We start from the raw sequence: 23,313 nt of genomic DNA, 5'->3' as shown, positions 1-23,313 counted from the left end.
TAGTGTTAATTTTGTCAATGAAAACTAAACAAAAATTATTTCGTCAACACACATTTTCCAACGGACGAAAACTAGACTAGACTAAATACCCTGATTAATACAATAACTGGGACTAAATCAGTATGAGGACTCGGGTTGGAGTCCAGGCTCCGGCCTTCCTGGGTGGAGTTTGCATGTTCTCCCCATGCCCCGTGGGTCTTCTCCGGGTACTCTGGTCTCCTCCCACATTCCAAAGGCAGGTTAATTGGATTGTCCCGATGGTTGTTTGTCTCCGTGTGCCCTGCGATTGGCTGGCAACCAGTCCATGGTGTGCCCCGCCTACTGCCCGAAGCCAGCTGGGATAGGCTCCAGCAACCCCCCCGGCGCGACCTTTGTGAGGAGTAAGCGGTCAAGAAAATGGATGGATGGATGTTGAAACATACTCGCAAATCCGTTTGAACATACTTGTAGGCTAAATGCTACAAAGCTAGCATATTTTCCCATAATGCCGCGGGATATTACCTGCGCATGTGCAAATCAACACCGCGTTGCATTATGGGCAAAAAATCTAAATCATGCACTGCAGGCATAATAATAATTCATAAACGTTACAAATGTTTGCTTAATTTTGGAACTTATTGGTATACGTTTGAATGTACTCGCCAATCAAAAATATTTCTTCCACGCTTCCGTACTGAAGAAATAATGACTGGACGATGTAAGCACACGTGTGCCCTGCTGCCAGTCTGTTGCTGTTGAATCCACACGGGCGTGTGTATATTTTGACAAGTTTTATGGTAGATTAACCCGAGTGTGTATTTTTTCAGCGCGCGTCTGCCTGTTCCGTTAGTTTGGGTCTTTGGAAGTCGTCTGTGTTTATTTAAAACCTTCAGTCCGCGTTCGCCTCCTAATAGTGAGCCGTGTTTCCTCTCGTTTAGCTTCGCCACTCATTATGCGGCCCGTGTGGACGAGACGAGACGAGACGTGTTTAGAGAAGTCTCGGAGAGGGACAAAGTTGGGGGTGAAATGAATACGAGCGAAAACGACTGGTTGGCTGAAGGGGAGAGAATGTAAATTGTCTTTGAACCTGACCACAGCTTCTTGTGGGTCTGTAATGAATCGTTTTATCGGACAAGACTGTCTTTGTTATGCCGATGAAAGGCAGGAAGTAGCCTGGTTGTGAGGTACCTTAAATCTCCCAATTTGCTCCGACCTGCAGCTGAGATGTTTTAAAATAATTGAATGTACTGCTCAATATCTTGGCAAAATAGAATATATTTTTTTTGCAGTCACTCTCAACGTTATTTTAACTTTGAATCATTAAAAAAATAACAACTATAATGAACTAATTTTAATTTTAAATTAGTTGTAATGAAAACTTAACATCTCTTAAAAAAAAAAAAAAAAGGCAGGTTAGTTTCCATTTGTGCAATTGTAGCACCCTCTGGTGGATAGTTTTTTTTTATTGCACTTTAATTTTCACAAGGCATGTTTTGGCCCTTCTATATTTCAAATCCACGCTAATGGTCAGATGAAGACAATCAGCGGTCAAAATTAATAGTGGGATTCATCTGCGTTAATACATGATTAATGTGATTTCTTTGTAATTGATTAATTAGTTAACACTTTAACTAGCAGGACAATTAACTACAATATACACAACATATTTGTATTTGGATGACACTATGGAAAAAAAAAATGTTTTGTACATTGAGAACAGATACAAAATGTGTGATGTGAGTTAATTACTGAAATCATGTGCTGAATTATAATAAAAAAAAAAAAAAATCATTGACTTCCAGCACTAGTTTTTACGTACTTAGCCAATTAAGCTGATTCTGGTTGATTCCCATCAGTGATCAAAATTTACCGGTGAGATGTGGTGGCCAAAGCTTGCATTGTACAGTGAGGAGACTTTCATACTCCGTGCAGGCCTTCAATGGGTGCAGGAGGCGAATATCGGCTCATATCGGCTCATATCGGCTCATATTGGCTCATATCGGCTCATGCTCACATCAGCTGAGTCATCTCCTCTGTGTCCTTGGCTTATTAACCGATTTAAGGCTGATTAGATCAGTCGTGCGCTGGCACACGCACACGCATAAGGCACCACATTTGAATATCAAAATGGAATTGCTCCACCAGTGAAAACTCGATTAATTCAAAATGTTTGCATCAAGGTGTAGGCAAAACAGATGAGCGTGCACATTTTTTAATGCACCTTGCAGCGTTTTAAGCCATTTATGACATGAACTAATGCTCATGTTAGGCAAAGGCACTTTTGCAAGTCAAAGCCACTTAGGCCAAGCATACGTGACGTGACGCGACGTGACGCTCGCGTTCTCCTCCTTTGCCTTCATTTGACTTCATGAGATGATCAGCGAGCTATTGATTTTGCACTCTATATGATGAGCTGAAATGCGTGCTTCATCTCCATAATATCATGCCGCGATTCTGAAATGATGATGTTGCTGTGCCAGAGTGCTGTGCATGCCTCATTCTTTTAATTTCAGCGGACATGCCTCAAGTGGGTTGGACTTTAGCAGAATTGATGGACATTGGTCACCTTGACACCACCTTCCTTCCTACTGGTTGGGCTATCCATCCATCCGTCCGTCCGTCCGTCCGTCCATCCCAAAAAATTATAGTATAGATAGTATATTATAGTGCATAAATTAGACAGATATGGTATAAGAGGTTTAGCATATAAATGTATGAAAAAATATTGAGATAATATAGATCAACTGATCCAGCTGCGGATGTGTTTCGTTTCCTCCCCGCGGATCCAGCAGAGGCGCCCACCGGGACTCTGCAATAGCGTCTGAGGGACCCCGGCGCCGAAGCCCAGCCGAGCCTAGCCTAGCATGAATCCGGAGGGTCCGACGACCTTCATGGGGTCACTAAATCTAGTCTAACCTGGTGCGACTCCAAACCAGTCAGGATAAGGTCATCCATTTTGCTTGCTTGCTCTTCAAATGCAGCCTTTTGTTTGTTGTAAAGTTTGTTGGCTTGTTTCACGCTTGAAAACGGCTACAGTGGGTTCTCAAAAATAAAGCTCTTGTGAAAAATTAATATACTGGTTCATAATAGTCCTTTGAGTAACTTATAGATGTGCCAAAAAAAGTGGGGTTAAATGTTCTACTTTAATTATTACTGCTTCACTCACCAGATATAAAGTGTTGGGGTAGTTTTGTAAAAAAAAAATAAATAGAAAAAAAATAATTCTCCTTAAAATGTCAAGGTATTGGATCGGGACTCGGACTCGGCTGATCTCAAAATGAGGTGATGAGGGTAAAAAAAAAAAAAAAAAAAAAGTGGGATCGGGGCATCCCCACCATTTCTCATTTCTCATTTATTTTATTTTAAACTTTCTGTTTGAAAATGTCTGTTCCTTGTTTCAATGTTCAACAAACAAACAAAAATGTATTTGGTTCTATTATATAAACAGGTAAAAAACAAACAAACTGTAGTTGTGGTCTTGACTGGTGTTGAGTATTGATTGTGTTTCCAGTCCAAGAGCAATTTGCAGACAAATACTGACCCGAGTCCAACAACGCTTTTGTGTGGGACTGAATCCTCTCACCATGTTAACTTCTCCCTTCTGTTGTCATGTCTTCCAGCAGCAGAGTCTTGCACTGGGGAGATGAAGACACATTGGTGTTAATGAAAAGCCCTCCTAAACTCTCCTCCCTGCATGAATGTTTAAACACGCTTGTCATAACATTCATTCGCTCACACATGACAGGCAGCATCTGCAGCTGCCTTGCCCGCCCCTCAATATTTTATCACAGCAGCCCTCCGAGCCCCCCCGCACACGGGCACAATGGCTGCGTGTTGAATTATTAGCACTAAAAACAGATTGTGTTCCAGACCAACTGTCAGCACACATAATAATGGATTGAGCATCTCATAATAGCAACTAGTCAAGTTTTAAATGTAAACAAGGGTGAGGTAGGACAAATAAAGAAAATGTGTTTGCACATAGAGAGGACGTAAATCTGTAATGGTGTGACACAATCAACGAGCAATTTGGAGCACCTTGCAATTCAAATGTTATTTTAGGGGAAAATATGCCTCTCAGGTCCTCAAATCAGATTTTTTTTTAAAACACCAAAATTTGACCTACTGTTATGCAAGCTGTTTTATGTGTCAGAGGTCACGTCATGTTATAAAAAAATGGTTTGTGCAGTTTTTTTTTCGCGACAGTGGGTCGTGGAATCAGCCACTCTTATGCACGGCTTGTGACTTTGATTTTTCATTAGTCACTGTTTATTATCTTTCAATGTTAATACAAATAAAGAAACACCACACTCATACATTTTTATTGGCCCATCCTTTTAATTTAATTTAAATACACCTTGGGCTGTTTAATTAATGAATTAATCGAAATTCAATTGCAATTTCACTAATTACATTCCAAAATTATAAAATCAGCATAATCATTAAAAAAGATTATTAATACTTATTTATGTTTTTTAAAGTTATAGATTTGCACCTTTTTTTAAATTTTAAAATAACTCATTTAATAAATTTTGCTTCATCCAAAAGGAACTTGCATAATTAGTGTTTTAAACAATTTTGTCTTCATTTTTTTTTATTATTATTTTTTTTTTTAAACGTTTAAACATTTTCTTCTTTTGTACCAAAAAAAATAAATGATCGTCCTACTGCACAGTGCACATGCTGCACTCCAACTTAAAGTTTTTTGCCTAAATAAATAAATAAATAAATGAATAAATCTATTCTGTTTGGTCCAAAAGGAACTTACATACCGGCAATTATAGTCTTCCTATTTTTGTTTCTTTTTCTTTTTATTTTATGAATTGGTCTTAATATTTTTAAATGCTTAAACATTTCCTTGTTTAGTATCAAAAATAATCTTGATTTCAATTATTGCGAAAATAATCACGATTATTATTTTTTCCATAATCGAGCACCATTACGTTTGCTTGTCGACCATCAGATTTACTGAAGAGCGATTACTCGAGTATACTGTGGAATAATCAAAAGGATAATCAATTTTAAACAGATTTGTTAGTGACAGCTGTAATTATGATCATGTTAATGGTTTCCCAGATAAATACTGATATGCAGCACTTTAATCTTGACCATTGTTTACATTTTCATTCATTCCTTGAAAGTGCCCCGTCACTGGTAAACGATTTTTGGAACAGGAACGCAGGGTACTCATGTGGTGACCCTTGTGGCGTTGGTGACCCTTCATGTACGGGATACGCTGTTTAGAAGTTTTATAAAACGTCGCTTTAGCACTTGTGACCTTGGACTCACTTCCAATTTGATTGGATGCACAATTGAAATGTCATGCCTCAGTAACGCACACGCAGACACTCGCCGGACTAACCAGACGGAAACATTGGGGTGAAAGAACAGGGCACATGAAAGCATCCAAAATGGGAGAAACCTGAGACAAAAGTAATGGCGTCGTCAAATGGTTACGGGCCTTCTCGCCGTGAATTTCTCGCAAGAAAAGGGTCCAATCTGAATATGTTTGAATCACAGTTAGCAGGTTAACATGTTGTGGCGGCGTTACGCTCGGAGCGTCAATGTCGAGAGGCCTCTCATAGATGCTGAAAGCGGAATCAAATGAATATCAATGTAGAAGCAATTACCTGAGGGAAATGCTGTCTGTAGGTTAGCTTTGCAAGTGCACATGGCTCACCTTTCGCAAAGTGGAAGCAGACAGCACAGATGTATATTCGGTTTTATCCCCACTAACAAGCCTGTCTTTCCCCGCTAAAATAGAAATGTCCAGGAGACATCCCCCCCCCCCCCTTCCTCACCTCATTTCACCTCGATACACACGGCTTTAAAAAATATGAATTATGGAGGGAACGTCTGATGCAATTTTTAAGAATTCAAATACAAAAGTGGGTTTAAAATTTGATTCATATCTGAGAGGTGAAAATGATGAACATGCTACTAATGTACCTTAGAAATATTCCAACCAGCCCTGCGGTTGACTGGCAACATGCAAAAAAAAAAAAAAAAAAAAGTCAACTTGATAGGCTCAAGCTTAATCCTTAAACGGTACGCAAGCTTTGAACTTCCGTTGTGGAGTCAACATTTTTGACTGGAAAATCTCTTCAAACGGATTTGCAAAGTTAAACGGGAATCGATCTGATTGGTTGTGGCTAGACATGTGGGTAACAGGACTGACATGGAACGATCTGATTGGCTGTTGACCAGATAAAGAGGTTAAAAGATTCCTGACATCACATATCGTCTTACCAGTTGAAACTAGATGCTGGTTACATCAGTTCAAAACAGACACTTGACCTCATGGTCATGACCCAAACATAACCCTTGCATGACCCTAGTCATGACAGTAAGCATGACCCTTGTGCACAAAATGTCATGATAAAAAAAAAAAAAAAAAAGTCTTAAATCATCAAAAAATAAAATAAAAAATACTAGGGATTTCCATACCACTTTTTTTCAGACCGATACCGATGCCAAGTGCCAATACCAGTAGTAGATTTTGATAAATAAAGAAAAAAATCACTAAAAGATATTTTTCAACAAAAATAATCCGTCTTCTGCAGAGTTTGTTGTAAAGTTGGCTGCCAATTTTGAAGTATTTGCAAACCGGTGAAGTTGAGGTGAAAAACTCGCGCATGCTCCGATGCTCGTGGGTTCATTGTTGTCAAAACAGGAAGCGGTCCTCATGATTTGCCATGGTGTTAAACTGCGGCAGGGTAGCACCAGCTACAGGCAAGCAGGACTCACTTGACCCGGTATCGGTACTCGCCCATCCCAAAAAATACTGTCAGTGAAGTTGTAAAAGCAGTTGTCTTATATTGATGTTTAACGAGCTGAGCTGGTTTCCTCCAATGCTGATCTGCATAAGTGACCGTGCCTCTTTCAAAGCCACTCGCTCCTTAAAGCCGCTTCGAAATCAGTGTTCAAGCCATGATAATAGACCCCTCTGACCAATTGATTGGCCTTCATATGTTTACAGCTCACTTTAATTGCTTCAAAAATACCATTTATCAGGCACACGCGACTGCAAGTGTCCGTCGACAAAAAAAAAGAAAAAGCCCATTGATTTATCAGCTTGAGGATTTGTCCCGTTCACGTACATAAAATCCCCGCTCCAAATGGGAAATGGCCCCATCGATTCCCTTAAGTTGGAGCCCAAATGCTAAAGATTTTTGGATAAGCTTTCTCATTACTTAAGCTGAAATCAATAGGGGGAGCACGGGTCTAATGAATGAACGGGCCACAGATCAGATGGGGGGTGCTCATCCTTGGCCTGTCCTGGTCGATCGCGCGTGCACGTGTCTGTGTGCATGCGTGCAAGCTTGAGGGGAAGCTGATTTTCTGATCACCAATCAGAAGAAAATTATTTAGTTTTTGCTCAATTAAAAACCCCATAAAGTGTTTTGAGCCTCACGTGTCTCACTAACTTGGGTGGAGCACAGACCAAGAATAAACTGCACTTTGCTTCACTACAGTACTTCATCATTCCTTGGAAATCACAATGGTCCCATTTCTGGTGGCACTTGGGAGCTACCACATTGGTGACACCTGATCTAGATTATGAGACATTTATTACATTTCCCCGCTTTCCTTAGCATTTGGGAAGTGGACTTTTTCTTGACATTTTTATGAATATCACAGAACATATCATGGACACCTTCCTATTAGGAAAAAAAAAAATCTGTTATATCTTTAGTGCTTTTTGAAATATTCTATGATATAATTACATTTGATTTTGCATGCTCTATATTGCTTTTTTTCTAGTTAAATTATTTGATGTTTTTTTGACATTTCAATGAATTTTTGCCGGAAGCAGTATTTCCACTTTAATGAGAACCAGGACTGATATTTTCTCGCTCTTCAAGTGCAATATGTTGGTTTTGCATGCAGTTGGAGCTCAGCAGGAAGCAGACGGAGCAACAAAGTTTGGAGCTGTCGTTGTATCAGCAGAAAGAAGAGATTCTTCTTTACAAGGTAAAAAAAAAAGAAAAAGAAATCTACTGTGTTGATGTGCTGCACTGTTTTCTTGACACTCAATTAGCTGCTGTCCAACAACACTTGTTGAATAAAAATTCATCATCAGGCCTCATCTAGCATCGCACGCACGCATTTCCCCATTGGGGTCACTCCATTTTGATCTTATCTTTCCTCTCTTTTTCTGGGAGAGGGTTTAAAATTAGCTTGGAGAGAAATAAAATGACTGCACACTGCCAGCATCGACACATATTGTAAATTCATCCCCTGAAAGGAGACACCACACCCACACTAAAGACTTTGCCCCACATTTCATCCATTCCACATAATAATAATAATAATAATAATAAACCCGACGTCATCGCGAGGAAATCTCTGAAGTCTCTGGCCAACTTCATTTACTCAACATATTTGTGCGGTTTGGCCAGCGTATGAAATCCCCTTTTATTAATTGATTTCAAGTTGACAGCTGCGCTACTTGATTAATGATGTAGCTGACATCGGTTGCCAGCTGTTGAAATGCTTCACAGATAAATTAGCCATACTTTAATACATTAAATTGCCAGGAAGGCGTATTATTTTTTCTTTTTGACTCTCCCTTGTGATGTATGAAAGCACACATTTACACCAGCTAGTAAACTAGTCAAGATGCAAATAATAAAAATAATAAACACACCTACAAGTGTAATCACTGAACAACTCCGAATAGTATCATTAGCGCTGGTGCTAAACTTTACACAATTCGTTTTTCTTTACATACAAGCGTGCTAGCAGCATGATTGAAAAGTCGATAGTATGATTACATAGCAACACTTCTTCATGACCCCTGCACGTAGTCCATCTATCTCAAATCGTCCCAATTTTCAAACAGTCCCTTGCTGAACACCCCCCCCAAATGCGTCCTGTCTTTTAAGCTCATAAATATGGAAAGCAAAAGATGATGAGATTCATGGACAAGAAAGGAATCAAAATCTATTGTTGCGTGTCCTTTTCCCCGTGTAAAGTTTGGATGAAATGTCACACATTAGCATGTGAACTTTTAAATGAGCTTGTTTGCTCTCAGTGGGGCTGGGCGGGGCATGTAAATACCCGTCTTGAGTACGGAATAATGGAAAATGGGGTTGCCGAGCAGGGACTGGCAATGGGAAGAACTGCGCTACGCTACCAATTAGGTCATGTCATTCTGATGGCTGATAATTGATAGGCACTGTCAAAAGGGGTCTTGTCTGGAGGGGACTAAAAAGTTCCACCCCACTCTCCACGACACTTCGTATATATTCCCTTCACAATTGTGATTTAATGTGAGCTGTACCAAAAACGATCTGGGAAGTTTTGATTGTCAGCTCATAATGAGAAACATTTGAGGGTCACCAAGAAATGTCCATATTTTTGAGATAAAAACACTGTATTTCAATCAAGATAGCTTTTAAACTAATCAGAAATACACTCTATGCATTGCTGATCTAATTCTAGCAGCAAATGTCTGTTTGTTTGGTGCATTCTAGGCGTACAGAGGCCCATTTTTTCCAGCAGCTATCACACCAGAGTTCCAAAGGTGTTTGCTCAATGCATCAAAATGCTCAGAGATATTAGAAAAACCTCATGCAATAATGTTAGCAAAAGCTACTCCATGCACGGAATTGCCAAGAAACATACAATTGCCTGCTTGACCCCAAAGAAATAACATTTATGTTAATGTAACACTCTATTACGAACATGTCATACTGTGGCTAACGTTGGCTTACAATGCCAATGCTAGGTTAATATTGCTCGTGTGGCCATTTGTTCTTTGTGACTAAAATGACACATTCATAATCACATGCCTATATAAACATGTTCGAGAATCATTCAGAGTGGGGGCGGAGTTGGGGGTGTGGCTTTTGTGAGATACTCATTAACGTATAACGTTTTTTTTGTTTGTTTTTTTTAAAGTGTTATCAGTAAAGTTGATTTGAGTTGAGAGTCGGGTAGAGCAATAAAGAAATTTCGACGTAATCCACTTGACTATCTGTGGCGCGTTGAAGTGACAGTGATACGGAGCGTTACCGTTATGATCCGTCATTTAAGTATTCTTATACATAGTGCCCCCTAGTGTTCAGACAGCAAGACACAACGTAACTGAAAAGCCTTTTGTTGCAGGATTCATTTATGTAAAATGCCTGATAAGCGTGTTCGGAGAACATTCATTTGGATGTTAAAATGTCAGCAATGACGAGTTTTTACTATAAAAAAAAAATAAAAATCGAAACTATTATAGACAATTGTAATTATTACATGAACCTAACGTGCAATGTTTTGAGATTGTCGGCGGAAACGTTCATAGTAATATGAGCGCAGTAATAATATGCATAATTGTTTCCCTGAATCGATTTTTGCTCCAAAACAATTCCAACAGAACATAACTGAGCTTCACATATCCCAACTCGACATGCGCATGCATCAATATGTGAGCAAAATATTTGATTGTAACGACCATTATACTCTACCTGCACATTTTATTTTTCTTCATCGACTGCGATCCCCTTTTGTTTTAAAATGCGGGGCCACGTATTTATTGTCACAATTTCCTCCCAGTGAAGGGCTTATGTCTGTAAAAGACATTAAAATCATAATGCAATCTCGGCTAACCCGGGAGCAACGTTATTGTTCCATTAAACCTGGCGAACAAGCCAGCAGCCGGCCTGTTTATCAATCCAATATCTCATAATGTGCTCTCTGCCTGGTCATTTTGAATATAGAAATATCTTCCGCTCTTATTGAACCATATTTCCTATATTTAGTATTAATCTCATGTTCTGACAAGAATCAGACACATCCAATATGATATTTGATTATTTGGCTCTTTTTTTTTTTTTTTTTAGTTTTTTTTTTTTTTTTTTTTGCCTCTATAGTCTCTTGGTGATGTTGGATACCTTACATGTGCAGAGCTGTTTTATCTGGGTATAAAAATGATTTAGTGTGTACTCAGCGCACAGTGTCATTGACTAGCTTTAATTTCACTGCAGAGGTGGACTTTATTACTCTGCTACTCCTCGGACAAGTGCGCGTGTGTATGTGGCATGCCTGCGAGCATGTGCAATATCTCCCATACGCCGCCGTGTGCATGTAAGTGCCTTTCAATGGAGGATCCAACTCAACAAAAACCAAAACCGCTCTGGTGGTCCCACTCGGGTTGTACTAGAAGTGGTCTCGGTTTTTGTTCCCAATTTTTTATTTTTTTGCTGTGACAAACCTTCCATCTGATCAAAAGCTACACAGCCATAATCATGTTTGTGCCGCTGAATTCTTTAACCTTTCGATGACCCCGCCGAACGCCAGTGGCCCAATCACAGAACCTAATTGAATCTGCTCGGCGGTAAACCCCCCCAAAACGTAGCCCCCGCCCCCTCCGACAACCCCTCCCTCCCTGCTGTCCGACTGATGAAAAAATAAAATTGCAGGTGAAAAATGAATACTGCGGCGGGAGAGTGAGAGAGTGAGACTGTGGTGAGGCGAGAAGGCTTTCATTACACATTTATAAATACTCACATGGCAAATACGCCGTTCTTTTTTTTGTTGTTGTTGAAAATTTCAATCCTGCAGCAGGATGGAGTAGCAGCAAGGGGTTCGGTGCAGGTTTCTCATTACCACACTTTGGAGCTTATTCCTCTAAAATAATCAGATTTATTTGCAGTTTTTCTTGAAGCGGCTCACCGTTTACCCCCAAGATTAACATTCCCCTCTGTTATTAATATCAGACTGTAATTAGGAGCGATGCATCCTCCTCTGCACCGCCAGACTGTTTGCTGCAAGACATTTTTAAAAATGCCGCATCGTTTGTCGAAAAATCCAAACATGTATGTCTCTACAGGTGCGTTGGCGGGGGGCATATTTCGTTGGTTTGTGTTTGTGCGCGCATGTGCCTGTGGTGACAGTGTGATGGTCCTTCTGATTGATAAGGTGTCTGTGCAGGCTGCAGATTGCTCTGGCTGATTGCTTCTGAGAGCTCCAACTGATTTATAATCAGAGCAGGATGAAGGATTGAGCTGTGGATTGCTTATCTGTTTAGCCCCCATTGCAACATAAACGGACAAATTATCATGTGGGACACACGCACACGCACGCACGCACGCACACGCGCGCGTAACCACCCTCTCCTAGAAATGGCATCTGGCTACTCAGCCCATGATCAGTGTTACTAATCAGTGCCGTCATATTTCCACGATGGCCCCGAAAAGTGCAATCAGTCCCACTTGTTTGCTTGTGAAAATTGAAAGAGAGCGGCGATGGATAGAGATGCTCAAAATCATTTGTGAATACATGAAAATAGAGCAAGAAGACAATAGACAAACAATAGACAACTACATCATCCAGAATGCATTGGGACCCTCCCTGTCTTATGTCATACATATTCTCTGATCACCATTATTCTAAGATCAAAAAATCCACAGATATCCAACGTATCCAACAACAAAATACATGTTTTTTTTTTGAAAATTCAAGACATATGTATATGATTTACTAGTGAACCAAATGAACAGCGAGATTGACCTTTTCAATCTGACTCCCTTCACCTTGAATTCAGAAAGTGTTGCGTTCTTGTATTCCCAATCTTCATGCACCTAAAAGTGGAAGTCAACCAAAAAAATAAAAATAAAAATCTTGCCAATAATATGTTCTATGCAACCCCACTAATCTAAACATGCCATTCTGATTAATATTACATGTGTGGAATATTATTAGGCAGCAAAATCCAGCATTTTTTGTCAATATCAGAAGGCGGCCATTTTGCCGGGTTTGATTTCTTCCGAATGTTTTTTCTACTTCATTTCATATACAAGTCATTGCTATGTAAAATATAAAAATGTTGCAGTACTTTGGCAAATCATATCTTGGCATAGCAGAGTACATGGTGCATTGTAAATACCCGTGACACTCTCCTACTCCACATTCTTACCTGCCTGTCTGATGATCCACATTCTCAATCTCTTTTCACCACAGTTGTTTGTAAATGCACAGCGACAAAAACGCAAAATCCACACACGGAAACACAAAATGACGCACGCGTGCAGACGAATGGCAGCAATTAGATGGGGAAGCCAAGCATGTGAGGACAGAGGAGCGCTTGGGGGGGGGCTGCCACTGCACACTGGAACGTGTGTATGCGCATCTCGTATTTGTTTGTGTGTGTTTGAGAGGTATTCATCCCTCGAATGCGCCATCCATCTGTCCAAATATCAACACCGTCTCATATGTCACTGGACAGTGGCTGTTGGAAGGGGCGTTAACATTTTCAATCTGGAGCCGAATAGGGAAAAAAAAAAAAAAAAAAAAAGCAATTACAACATTATCACTTGAGTTGACAAAAATGAATGAATTGCTCCTCAGACCAGAAGCTGGGATGAAAATCATTCTTCTTGCTTTAGTGGTTAAGAAAATAGGACAGAGTGAAAAGGTTGGAATTGGTGTTTGGTTCTGTGTCGTCTGTTCAGCTTGTTCTCACAATCATTTCAAAAAGATTTATATGAATTATATGAAAACAACATGAACAATTGCATGTTGTGCACTGTCGAACATGTGGCTGCCCCATGTGCTGCACAGCCAGATGTTTACAGTGTCTACATAAAAAGTCTGCACACCCCTGTTTAAATGTCAGGTTTTTGGAATATACAAAGCTATATACCAATATATATCTATTCCTAACTTTTTCTACCATCAATTTCAAATACTGAAAGAAAAAAAAATCAAATGCACGGATGTAGGGAAATGGAGAGTATTTATATACAAAAATACAAAGGAACAACATCTTGCACTGAAGAAAGTTTGCATGGAGGAGGAGGTAGTAGTTGAGAGGAAACCTCGGCTAAGCAACGTCGGCATACTGACAAACGTGTCATTCCAAAACTCCAGCTAGGTCAAGGCACAGTTCTATAGGACGAACGATGCGAGCTGCTGTTTGAATACTAAATGCTCGTGAGCATTTCATACAAGCCTGCGTGTGGTATCAACACGTTATAAATGAGTGCGTGTTTGCATTAAGTGTATCGCCGGTGAGCTTCGTTTTTCTCAGAAAATCAAAGTTAAATGGGTCATCTATCATGAGAATTATGTGAGTGGGACACTTGTCTCTGCCACGCTCGCTGGATGTGAGAGAGTTCAAATGTGCACACGAAAAGCAAGGTATAAGGGCAGCGTGTGTGTGCGTGCGCATGAGTTGGTTGCTTGTCTTTGCCCGCGCGATGATTAATGGTTTACATCGGGGCTGTTCAGTCATGCATGTTTCTTGGTTTATCGTTTTATGCTGTCTCCAATTAAAGGTCCATAAGTTGAGTGATGGCTTCAGGCCAGTGTCCATCAATAGGGGCCATCAGCGGCCCGATACGGAAGCCACGCTTTGCTAATATCCTCTTGTTTCAGCACCATCACGCCATCCATGCGTGTCAATACTTACTTGCGTGTGTGTGCGTGCGTGCGTGTGTGTGCAGGCAAGCAGAGTGGCCATTATTGATTCAACTGATCTAATGCTTATTTAAATCTGGATCTAAGTCTTAAAAGCAACATATGACTTTTTCAGAAGTAAAAAACATTTTGTCCAGAATTAATTTGACAACTTCATTATTTATCATTTACAATTAATTAACAGTTTTAAAAACTATGACATTACATGTGCTGAGAAAGTAAGTAATGATCAATCATGGCTCAAACCCAGAAAATAGGTGAGCCATGATTGGTCGTTACCTACTTTCTCAGTACAGGTGATGTCATCAGCAAGTAGAAAAAAAAACAACATAGTTTTTAAAACTATTAGTTGTACATGAAAAATAATAATGTTATCAAATTAATTCTGGACAAAATCTTACATTTTTACTCCTGAAGATACTCCATACTTCGGTACTGAAGATATCTTTTTGAATGGTAACCTTGCAATGAAAACTAATCAATCCAAAATATGCATATGTGCATTATTATTTTGCATATTCTTGGTATTCTGTGTCCTTTCATCAAATTTCTTAAAATTTGTATTTCTTTGACAAAAATATTTTTATTTTCTTAGTTTTCATGAACTACGCCAGTGGTTCTCAAATTGGGGTACTTGAAGGCACACCAGGGGGGAAATAAGGGGGTGGAAAATAAATATAAAAAAAAAAAAAAAAATTAGAAAGATGCAAAATCCCTTCAAAATAAAGTATTGAATTGCACTGTAAAAAACAAACAAACACTTAATTACAAATAAAAAATAAATTGAGAATAATACAGTCAACGTACTGTCAAAATACAGATATTAGAAAAATTGTCTGGTAACCAGCCCAGGGTGTACCCCGTCTACTGCCCAAAGCCAGCTGGGATAGGCTCCAGCACCCCCTGCGACCCTTGTGAGGAGTAAGAGGTTCAGAAAATGGATGGATGGATGGTTACAAAAAACATCTAAACTTCCCTACATTCAATGATTTTTCACAAGAAAAATATTGACATTAGACAGCTAATATTTTATTATGAACAAGTATGTCATTTTACTAGAATTTTTCTAGGACATTCTGAAATGGTCAGGTGGGAGACATTTGATAAAATGACACCAAATGACCCGTTAGCTGGACAAGTTTGGAAACCAACAATGAGCTGATTGGGTTTGCCTTTTGCCATCGTGTTTTCCTCCCATTGGCCTCATTTTTCACTCTCAGCCGCCATCTTCTTCGATGAGAAGCCGGTCATGTCGTTATTGTCTGCTGGGGAAGGACACGATGCAAAACATATCTCCTGCATTTATTGTTTCATGCATGGATGCAGGTCAAAGTCATTTTATTGAGTAGCGAAAGGTGAACTTGGGTGAAAATAATGTGATTACTTATCATGTTTAATCCATAAGAAATAAGACATAGTTTTTTGTGACTCTGTGTGGTGTTTAGTCGTCACAATTTGTCGCTGGTAGTCACGTGAGGACAAAACTCATTCCTTTGTTTTATTGCTGTATGAATGCGTTTAAAAGAATGTCTTTATTTTACTATGCTTTTATCCTTGTTATGTCGACAGACCACAGCACGAACGCCACAGGCAAAGCTCTTTCTCTAAAACACAGCAACATAAGAATATTTTTTTTTTGTTTCTATTGTGTTCAGTCCCACGTGTGCTGATAATGACCTCGACTTGTATCACATCTAGTCGGACACACAGACAGCAAATAAAAAAGAAAAATATGACAGTTACAATAAGTCAGACCATTTTGTTTCCTTTACATGGAGGCTACTCTACCCTGTCATGACTGTGAGAAAAATGGAACCATGGCTATCTAGAAATTAAAAACGGGAACCAATTTAATATGCAGCAGTAGCTGAAGGCGCATGGGGGGGGAGGCAAGAGTCGAAGAGCAACTTTATGGACAGGGAGCAGGTATGAGGGCGATAAATATGAGGAAATTAATCAGCGCTATCATCTCCATGGGAGTTTAGCTAACCACTGACCTCAGTGCTTTAGTCGGCCAGGCGAAGGACCTGCTCCTGGAACAGCTGCCATAACAAAGCAAACTCCACACACGCACACACATACGCAGCTACCCACGTCATCTAGTGTATGAAGTGTGCGTTACCGAGCAATATCACACGTTTGTTTTCTGCAGTGTACTGTTGTTTTGGTTCTTACTAAGAATGCAGCAAAGATTATTTCACATCAAGGCAAAATTAGCATTTTGTGCCTCATCAAATCTGATTGATTTATTTATCAATTTCGAATCAAGGATTTTGAAAAATTTCCGATCCACGGAGACAATCCCAATCCTTGTCAATAGTGCAGGTATTCGTTCGTCGAGGGAAACGCGATGCTTACGTCACAACGGCTTGCTAGCAACGAGCTTCAGCTGGCTACTAGTGTGCCTAAACATGTTGCCGAGTTGCTCCTAAGTCAGTATTCATCACTTCTGAGGCGGCGAATAAGGTGCAATTCTGACAAAGTTTCGTGAAGGGATGATGAGAAAAGACGGAGAAGCAATGCTAATTGCTAAGCTAGCCTACGGATTGACCCAGTGAAATTACCAGAAGTGCTTGCATGATGGAATCCGGTTTTCACAGACGTCTGTCTAGAATTGCGCTAAAGTGGCCACATCCAACTTGAACAGCAAAATAGTAATAATAACCCCATCAGACCCATCGACGTGGACATGACATATTTGCGTGTCTAAACCAATAAAACGCATTACTTGGATTTCAACGCTGTTTGGATCCTAGCTAACCAATCGAAATCGCAAGTTACTGACTTGGGGTGAGACACCCACAATCCATACATGTTACCAATCAATCACATTTGCTTGTCATGCCACAGATAATACAAAAAAAAAAAAGACAAAATAAGCTTCAAGACAGACATTATTTTGTAGTTTAAATTTATCATATTTTTTAATGGCCAGCATGAAGGAGAAGTTATTACCATGTCGTGCTCAGTCTAATCAGGAGGTTCTGGGATTGAATTCTGCTTTTCTTGTTTCGACTGCGTGCTAGCTTAATTGAAAACTAAATTGCCTAAAGGTGTGAACGTGAGCGTGAATGGTTGTTTGTCTGCAACTGACTCGCAAGCCGTTCATGGTCGCTCAAAGCTCACCCACGACCTTCGTGAGGACAAACTATCGAAAATGGATCGACAGATGGTGACAATATTATACAATATTTCAAATTTCACAGCGTTTTCCTCATTTTTTTGAGCTATACTTTATATTCCGAGGTGTTCATGCCCATTGATGCACTCGCTCGAATACACACTCCACAAACAAAAGTGCCGCCACTTGATCTGCGTATCAATTCCGTTTTGGGTCAAATGAGGAGGATTTCCATTTCCGTGATAGACATCAGAGTCAAATGAAGGCCCGACACACCTGTTGGATTGTCCTCTTTGTGTAGGACGCAGCTGTGAAATCTGCACCTGCTTAATTGAATTAGCCTTGTTAATGTATTCACACAGGCTGCCAAAAAAAAAAAAAAAAAGTCATGAAATGAGCTTGTTAGCGCAATTAGTTAATGAATTGTCTGAACAGCGGCCGCCCCTCAAAGAGCTGCTTCCTCATTATCTGATGACTGTGATCCTTGAATGAGTGCTGATAAGGCCCCTGCTGCCAGACGCTTTGTGGGTGCGTGTCTCCTCAAATGTCACACATCCTCTCATGAATTCTGTGAGTATTCACTTCAAGCTACATGACATGCTCACTTGGTAAGCTTTAGTAAAGTGTAGTATTGGTTGATCGCATGACATAAAATAATACAAATAAATAAATAATAAGGTGCTCCCAAAGCAGCGAGCACGGGTTCAATCCTTGCGTACGTGCTGCACTGAGAGGTTACGCGGGTGGCGTCGCTCCCACAGGTACACGGAGCAGTCGTCCCCGCCACTTTCTAATCTGTCTTTTATTAGAAGTTAATATCTCGCCTGCTCCTTCTCACTTCGCACTCCCACCTGCTTAGAAATGGCCCCGCTCCATCTTTTTAATTCAATTATATTAACCACCCTCTCTCTCTCTCTCACTCTGTCTTTCCCTCTCTCAGCCCTTTCTCAGCGAACCCTCGTTCCTTTGTCCTCAAATGTTCTATTTCTATTTGTAATCCCAGATGGAAGATAGACTTTGGCCAATCAAGGATTTGCTCAAGCCGCTCCCTCCTTTGCAAAAAAAAAAAAAAAAAAAAACATGATCAAGGAGGAGAGAATAAAGATGGCTGTGGGAGAGTGCAGGATTTGAGAGAGGGGGGGACTTTTGATTGCTAAAGTAATGAGACTTGATCAGATCGGGCTTTCTCTCTCAAAGGGGGGTTCTTGCTAATAGGAAAGTCCAAAGCTTAAGTACTCATATAAAATCAAATCACAAATCTGGTATTCTTTCTTCCAGACTTCCCGCTAAGGTCCACAGCTCCTCCAATGGAGAATTTAGATTTCCCACAACCCACATGGGAACTTTTAATCATTTCCTATAGAGGCTTTTGAGATGTATCAATTATCTAACAATTTTACAGCGCTGTATAGACTTCGTATTTTGACCAGTGTTGCAACAGTTTTTCTTGAAAAAGTAACGTAGATACTTGATACTGGTTACTTGTTGTAGCCCGTAGGCAGCATCTTATTTTGAAATGGCCAAAAACGGGTCACAATACTGCCAACGGTTGATTAAAAAGTAACTTTTAGTTAGACGACTCGCAGATGCGGACAACCCTGCTTACTTAACATGACACCTGCTTTCACCACTGAATTGGAAGTCTGTTTTTAGTAGTGATGTTTAACAACATTTGCTTTCATAAAAATAATACTAATAATAATAATGACAGCGACAGCAACCTTTCTGACTTAATTATTATACAATAATTATAAGTAGAAAAAATGTGATAATGAGTCTTCAGGATTCCACTTAGCAAATTTGCTACTTCTTTGTAATTAAAAGGAGAAAGGAAAAAAAAAAAAAAAAAAAGAGTTCATGACCTGTTATGTGTCTGTTTAGGTACTGATGTAACAAGTGTCTGTTTACAAAACGTGATGTTCGTGATGTCAACCTTGAATATTTTAGGTGATGTCTGGACCTTTTGTGATGTCGTTCTTTAGTCCTTTTTACGATTCACTGTCTGTAGGTGCGGTCTGTGAATTGTGTGTGCTTTGCCGGATTATTGTCCAACTGTCCGGTGTACAGCGTCTCTGAGTTTCTGCCTCTCGGATCCAAACCTTTTAGTACACAACACATGCATTGTACATAAAAAAAAAAAAAAATACAAATTAGGATCCCTATAGACAACTTTTATCGACTTTATTAAAATGACACCGCAATGAAATTCAAACTTTACTGTCCCACTTCCATACAGCACATTTTATTTCCCAGTAGTCAAACTAAAATTAGCTGGAGCATGCTGACGAGTCCGTTTAATTCAGCCTTGTATCATCTCCTGCCTCATTTCTAATAATGTTACCAGCCATTAGCCACGCAGTAAATGAGTTAACTGCATAAAAGTTCATTAAGCTCGAAGTTACAGCATGTTGGATGATGATGTACTGTTATATATATATATATACGTTGCATACTGAATGAAGATGGCAAGTCGAGAACCACCATAATAACGTTAAGTTGCATGACGTACAAAGTTAAGAAGGATTCAGCCACGTGTTTGTGCTGCCGTAGCTCAATGCGCTCTTTCACTTGATTTGGCCACGCACATAAAAGTGTGTGTGTGTGTGTGTAATGTACATGTTGTGCATATGTAAATCTGTTTGCATGTGTGTCTTGACTGTCTGTGGTGGCTCCCCGCTAATCTAACACAGAGCCCATTTAACACAGAACTAATGAATAGGGCCTTTGCTTTTGGCAGGCGGTTCTGAACCACAGACATGCGAACGAATGCGCGGGGTGAGGAGTTCAGCCTCTGTCTGCTTCCTTGCCATACTTAGTCTCTTTCCGTGAATAATGCCTTGATAATGACAGTCACTACTTGCCGTATCGCGTAGTGATGTTTTTATTGTTGCTTTTAGGATTCAAGCAAGGGCTGTTTTGTTTTTTTAGTAGTCTTTGCCAGATAAGACTTGTGGCTTCTCGCACTCTTTCTTTGATGCCTCCGTGAATAGTATTGTGCACAAAATATAGCTAAAAACCATCACTTTTCAGGATACAAAACAGAAAATCAAATAGAATACATTTGTGAAGAAAAACAAAAAGTAAACAGGAGGTTTTGGCCCAACGCCTGCATTATAAACAACTACTCTCAGATGCCATAATTTCACGAGAATAATATGCATTTTTTTAGTGTTAAAACTTTGTTTAGGTTAAGACCAGTATGAGTACTCAATTTGAGTAGTCACTAATACCAATACCAAACCTCAATGCAGCTAGTACTTTTAATACATTAAATCCCCCCCCCCAAAAAAAAACAATGAGAGAATTTTCAACATTGACATATATACACCAATATAGCATTTTCCCTTAAATTGCATGCAAATTGTCGATAAATACCAATTTCTATTCTTCTAAATTCTAATATCAGATTCCTGATTGTAAAATGGCCCATGAAATGGTGGCCGATCCCGATATCGATACTTGCACAAGTCTTCTTTCGCCACATCATCGACGTGCGGTAATTTTCTAATTTTATTTTGTATTATTTTTAGATGGTATCTATTTCATATATTTACTATTTTAAAGTAAGATCTTCAACTAAACATTTTTTCAGAGTTCAAAGTGTTTTTGCTAATGTTCTCTGTGGCAACTCATTGATTTCTATATTCAGGTAACAAAAAAACAAAAAAAATAGTATGCAGAGGCATCAGAGTGAAGCACTTTGGCGCACAAACACAAAAGTGAAATCCTTTCAAACATGCCAATATACATATTGAAGCAATATAAAGTACTGAAATATGTTTTCATGAGAGCTTATCAGTTGTGAGAGCATTTCAAAAAATGTTGCAGTAGTATTTTCATAGTGAATGTGTTTAATACAGTGCGTCCGAGTATTTCAGTAGCGTGCAAGAGAGCCTTCGGTTGCGTACGAGCGAGCTCAACCTGAATGATGTCCTTGTCCAACTGCTCTGTCTTCGCTTTAGCTTAAAACGAGCGACGCAAACGCGAAGCGGCTGGAAGAGGCAACGGCGTCTTTACGGGCCGCGCAGGACTCGCTGAGGAGAACCTCGGTACGCAATGAGGAACGCACGCGACAGCTGCTCGAAGACAACGCACGCCTCCAAGCCAGCCTGGCTGCACTGCAGAGCCAAGTAGGTAACAAACGCACAAAAGGGGGACGGCACGTTGCGCTTAAATAAGGAACAGATTCAGACCACATTATCTAAATCAAATCCAGTCAGGTGCATCTGGGAATTCTCCTCATTTTTTACTTCCTTCACAGTTAATCATCCCTTCTCCCACCTCTCCTCCTCCTCCTCCTCCAGCTTCCCCTTGTCCCCTCTCTTTCTCTCACCATATTTAATAACCCTTTGCCGCCATCTTAGACCCACAGAGGCTATGCTAGTTGTACTATAAGAAATCAGGCTCCTGTCACTGAGGCATAAAGTAGATTTGTTTCTTTCTTTTGTATTTTCTTTCTCCAAAATGAGTGTGTCTCGCCTCATACTTACCTTTTTGTTTTGGTCCACTGTGGCCCTCATCCCAGAGAGAACCAAAAGTAATGAATGGGAACATTAAAGAGTCATACGCATGATAAATGGAATGGCCTTTACAATTTTTTTTTTTTATTTTTTTTGTTCCTTCTGCCTTACCCAAAAATATTTCTTCTACCTACTTTGGTCCCTCCAGGTATTTTATTTTAGACTCGAATAAAACCATTTACTGGAAGCTGTCGTTGATCAATCATCAATGTTCACCGCATATTTGTGCATGCCAGGCAACGTAAAGGGGGAGTTTGCAATTCAGAAAAAAAAAGAATCGCTTTGTGTGATATTAGTTAAAACTGACAGCGGTATATTAATAATATAATCTCTGGAATCAACCATCTTGTCCATCTTATATAGAAAAATAAAACACCGTTCCTGAGGGAAAAATACCAACTCCTCACATAGCGGGGCTATCCCTGCACCTTTACGTTGAACCTGTTAGCAAATTGTTGCGGCACATTTCAATTCTAAATTTGATAGTTGGCAAAAAATAAAATTATATATTTTTTTGAAGAAGAACGGTGATCACAATTGCAACGGTAATACATGATTTGTTTCGTGAGCACTCTTTAGATGCAGTGCTGTCACTACTTGAGTTCAAGACAATAACATTGCAGCGGTAATAACGAGCATGATAAGCCGGATATTTTACAATTAAGGAATCATTTATACCATCAAGGTGGTTAATCAAAGAAGTTAACATTTATCAATTGTAAAGCATAAACCTATGTTATATCTTCATCACTTGAGTTTGAACCACTGTCATACTCAAGCTTTTTTTTGATGATTTTTTTTTCTTTTCTAAATATATTGTTCAGGCTATAAACGTCCGGTAGATATCATGCAAAGCAGTTACTATTTTTTACATGAATAATTTCATGGCGGCACGGTGGCTGGATTGAGTGGTTGGCACGTCCGCCTGACAGTACTGAGGACTCGGGTTCGAGTCCTGGCTCCGGCCTTCCTGGGTGGAGCTTGCATGTTCTCCCCGTGCCCGCGTGGGTCTTCTCCGGGTACTCCGGTCTCCTCCCACATTCCAAAGACATGCATGGCGCTCCAAATTGCCACTAGGTGTGCTTGTGAGTGCGGATGGTTGTTCGTCTCTGTGTGCCCTGCGATTGGCTGGCAACCAGGCGGTGTACCCCGCCTACTGCCCAAAGCCAGTTGAGATGGGCTCCAGCACCCCCCGTAACCCTTGTGAGGAATGAGCGGTCAAGAAAATGGATGGCTAATAATTTCATTGACTAAAAATCTGAGCTTAATCATCTGTTTGAT

The 23,313-nt window shown here is 39.9% G+C and overlaps 1 protein-coding gene across 4 annotated transcripts in view; it reads left to right on the top strand.

Annotated features, from left to right (window-relative positions):
• Positions 1–23,313, top strand: part of LOC144009098 (uncharacterized) — a 268,151-nt gene that overhangs the window by 19,631 nt on the left and 225,207 nt on the right. For 3 of the 4 annotated variants that reach the window (XM_077508606.1, XM_077508605.1, XM_077508607.1), the window contains 2 exons: positions 7,870–7,953; positions 21,475–21,642. In XM_077508606.1, coding sequence (XP_077364732.1) covers positions 7,870–7,953; positions 21,475–21,642 — 252 coding nt within the window. Of the gene's footprint in view, positions 1–7,869; positions 7,954–18,037; positions 18,083–21,474; positions 21,643–23,313 lie in introns of those variants that run through there. The other variant, XM_077508608.1, reaches the window with a different exon arrangement.

Source organism: Festucalex cinctus, chromosome 20 (assembly GCF_051991245.1).
Source record: "Festucalex cinctus isolate MCC-2025b chromosome 20, RoL_Fcin_1.0, whole genome shotgun sequence".
Classification (NCBI taxonomy): Eukaryota; Metazoa; Chordata; class Actinopteri; order Syngnathiformes; family Syngnathidae; genus Festucalex; species Festucalex cinctus.
Note: the sequence above shows the minus strand (reverse complement) of the source record. Positions and strands in the feature narration are given on the sequence as shown.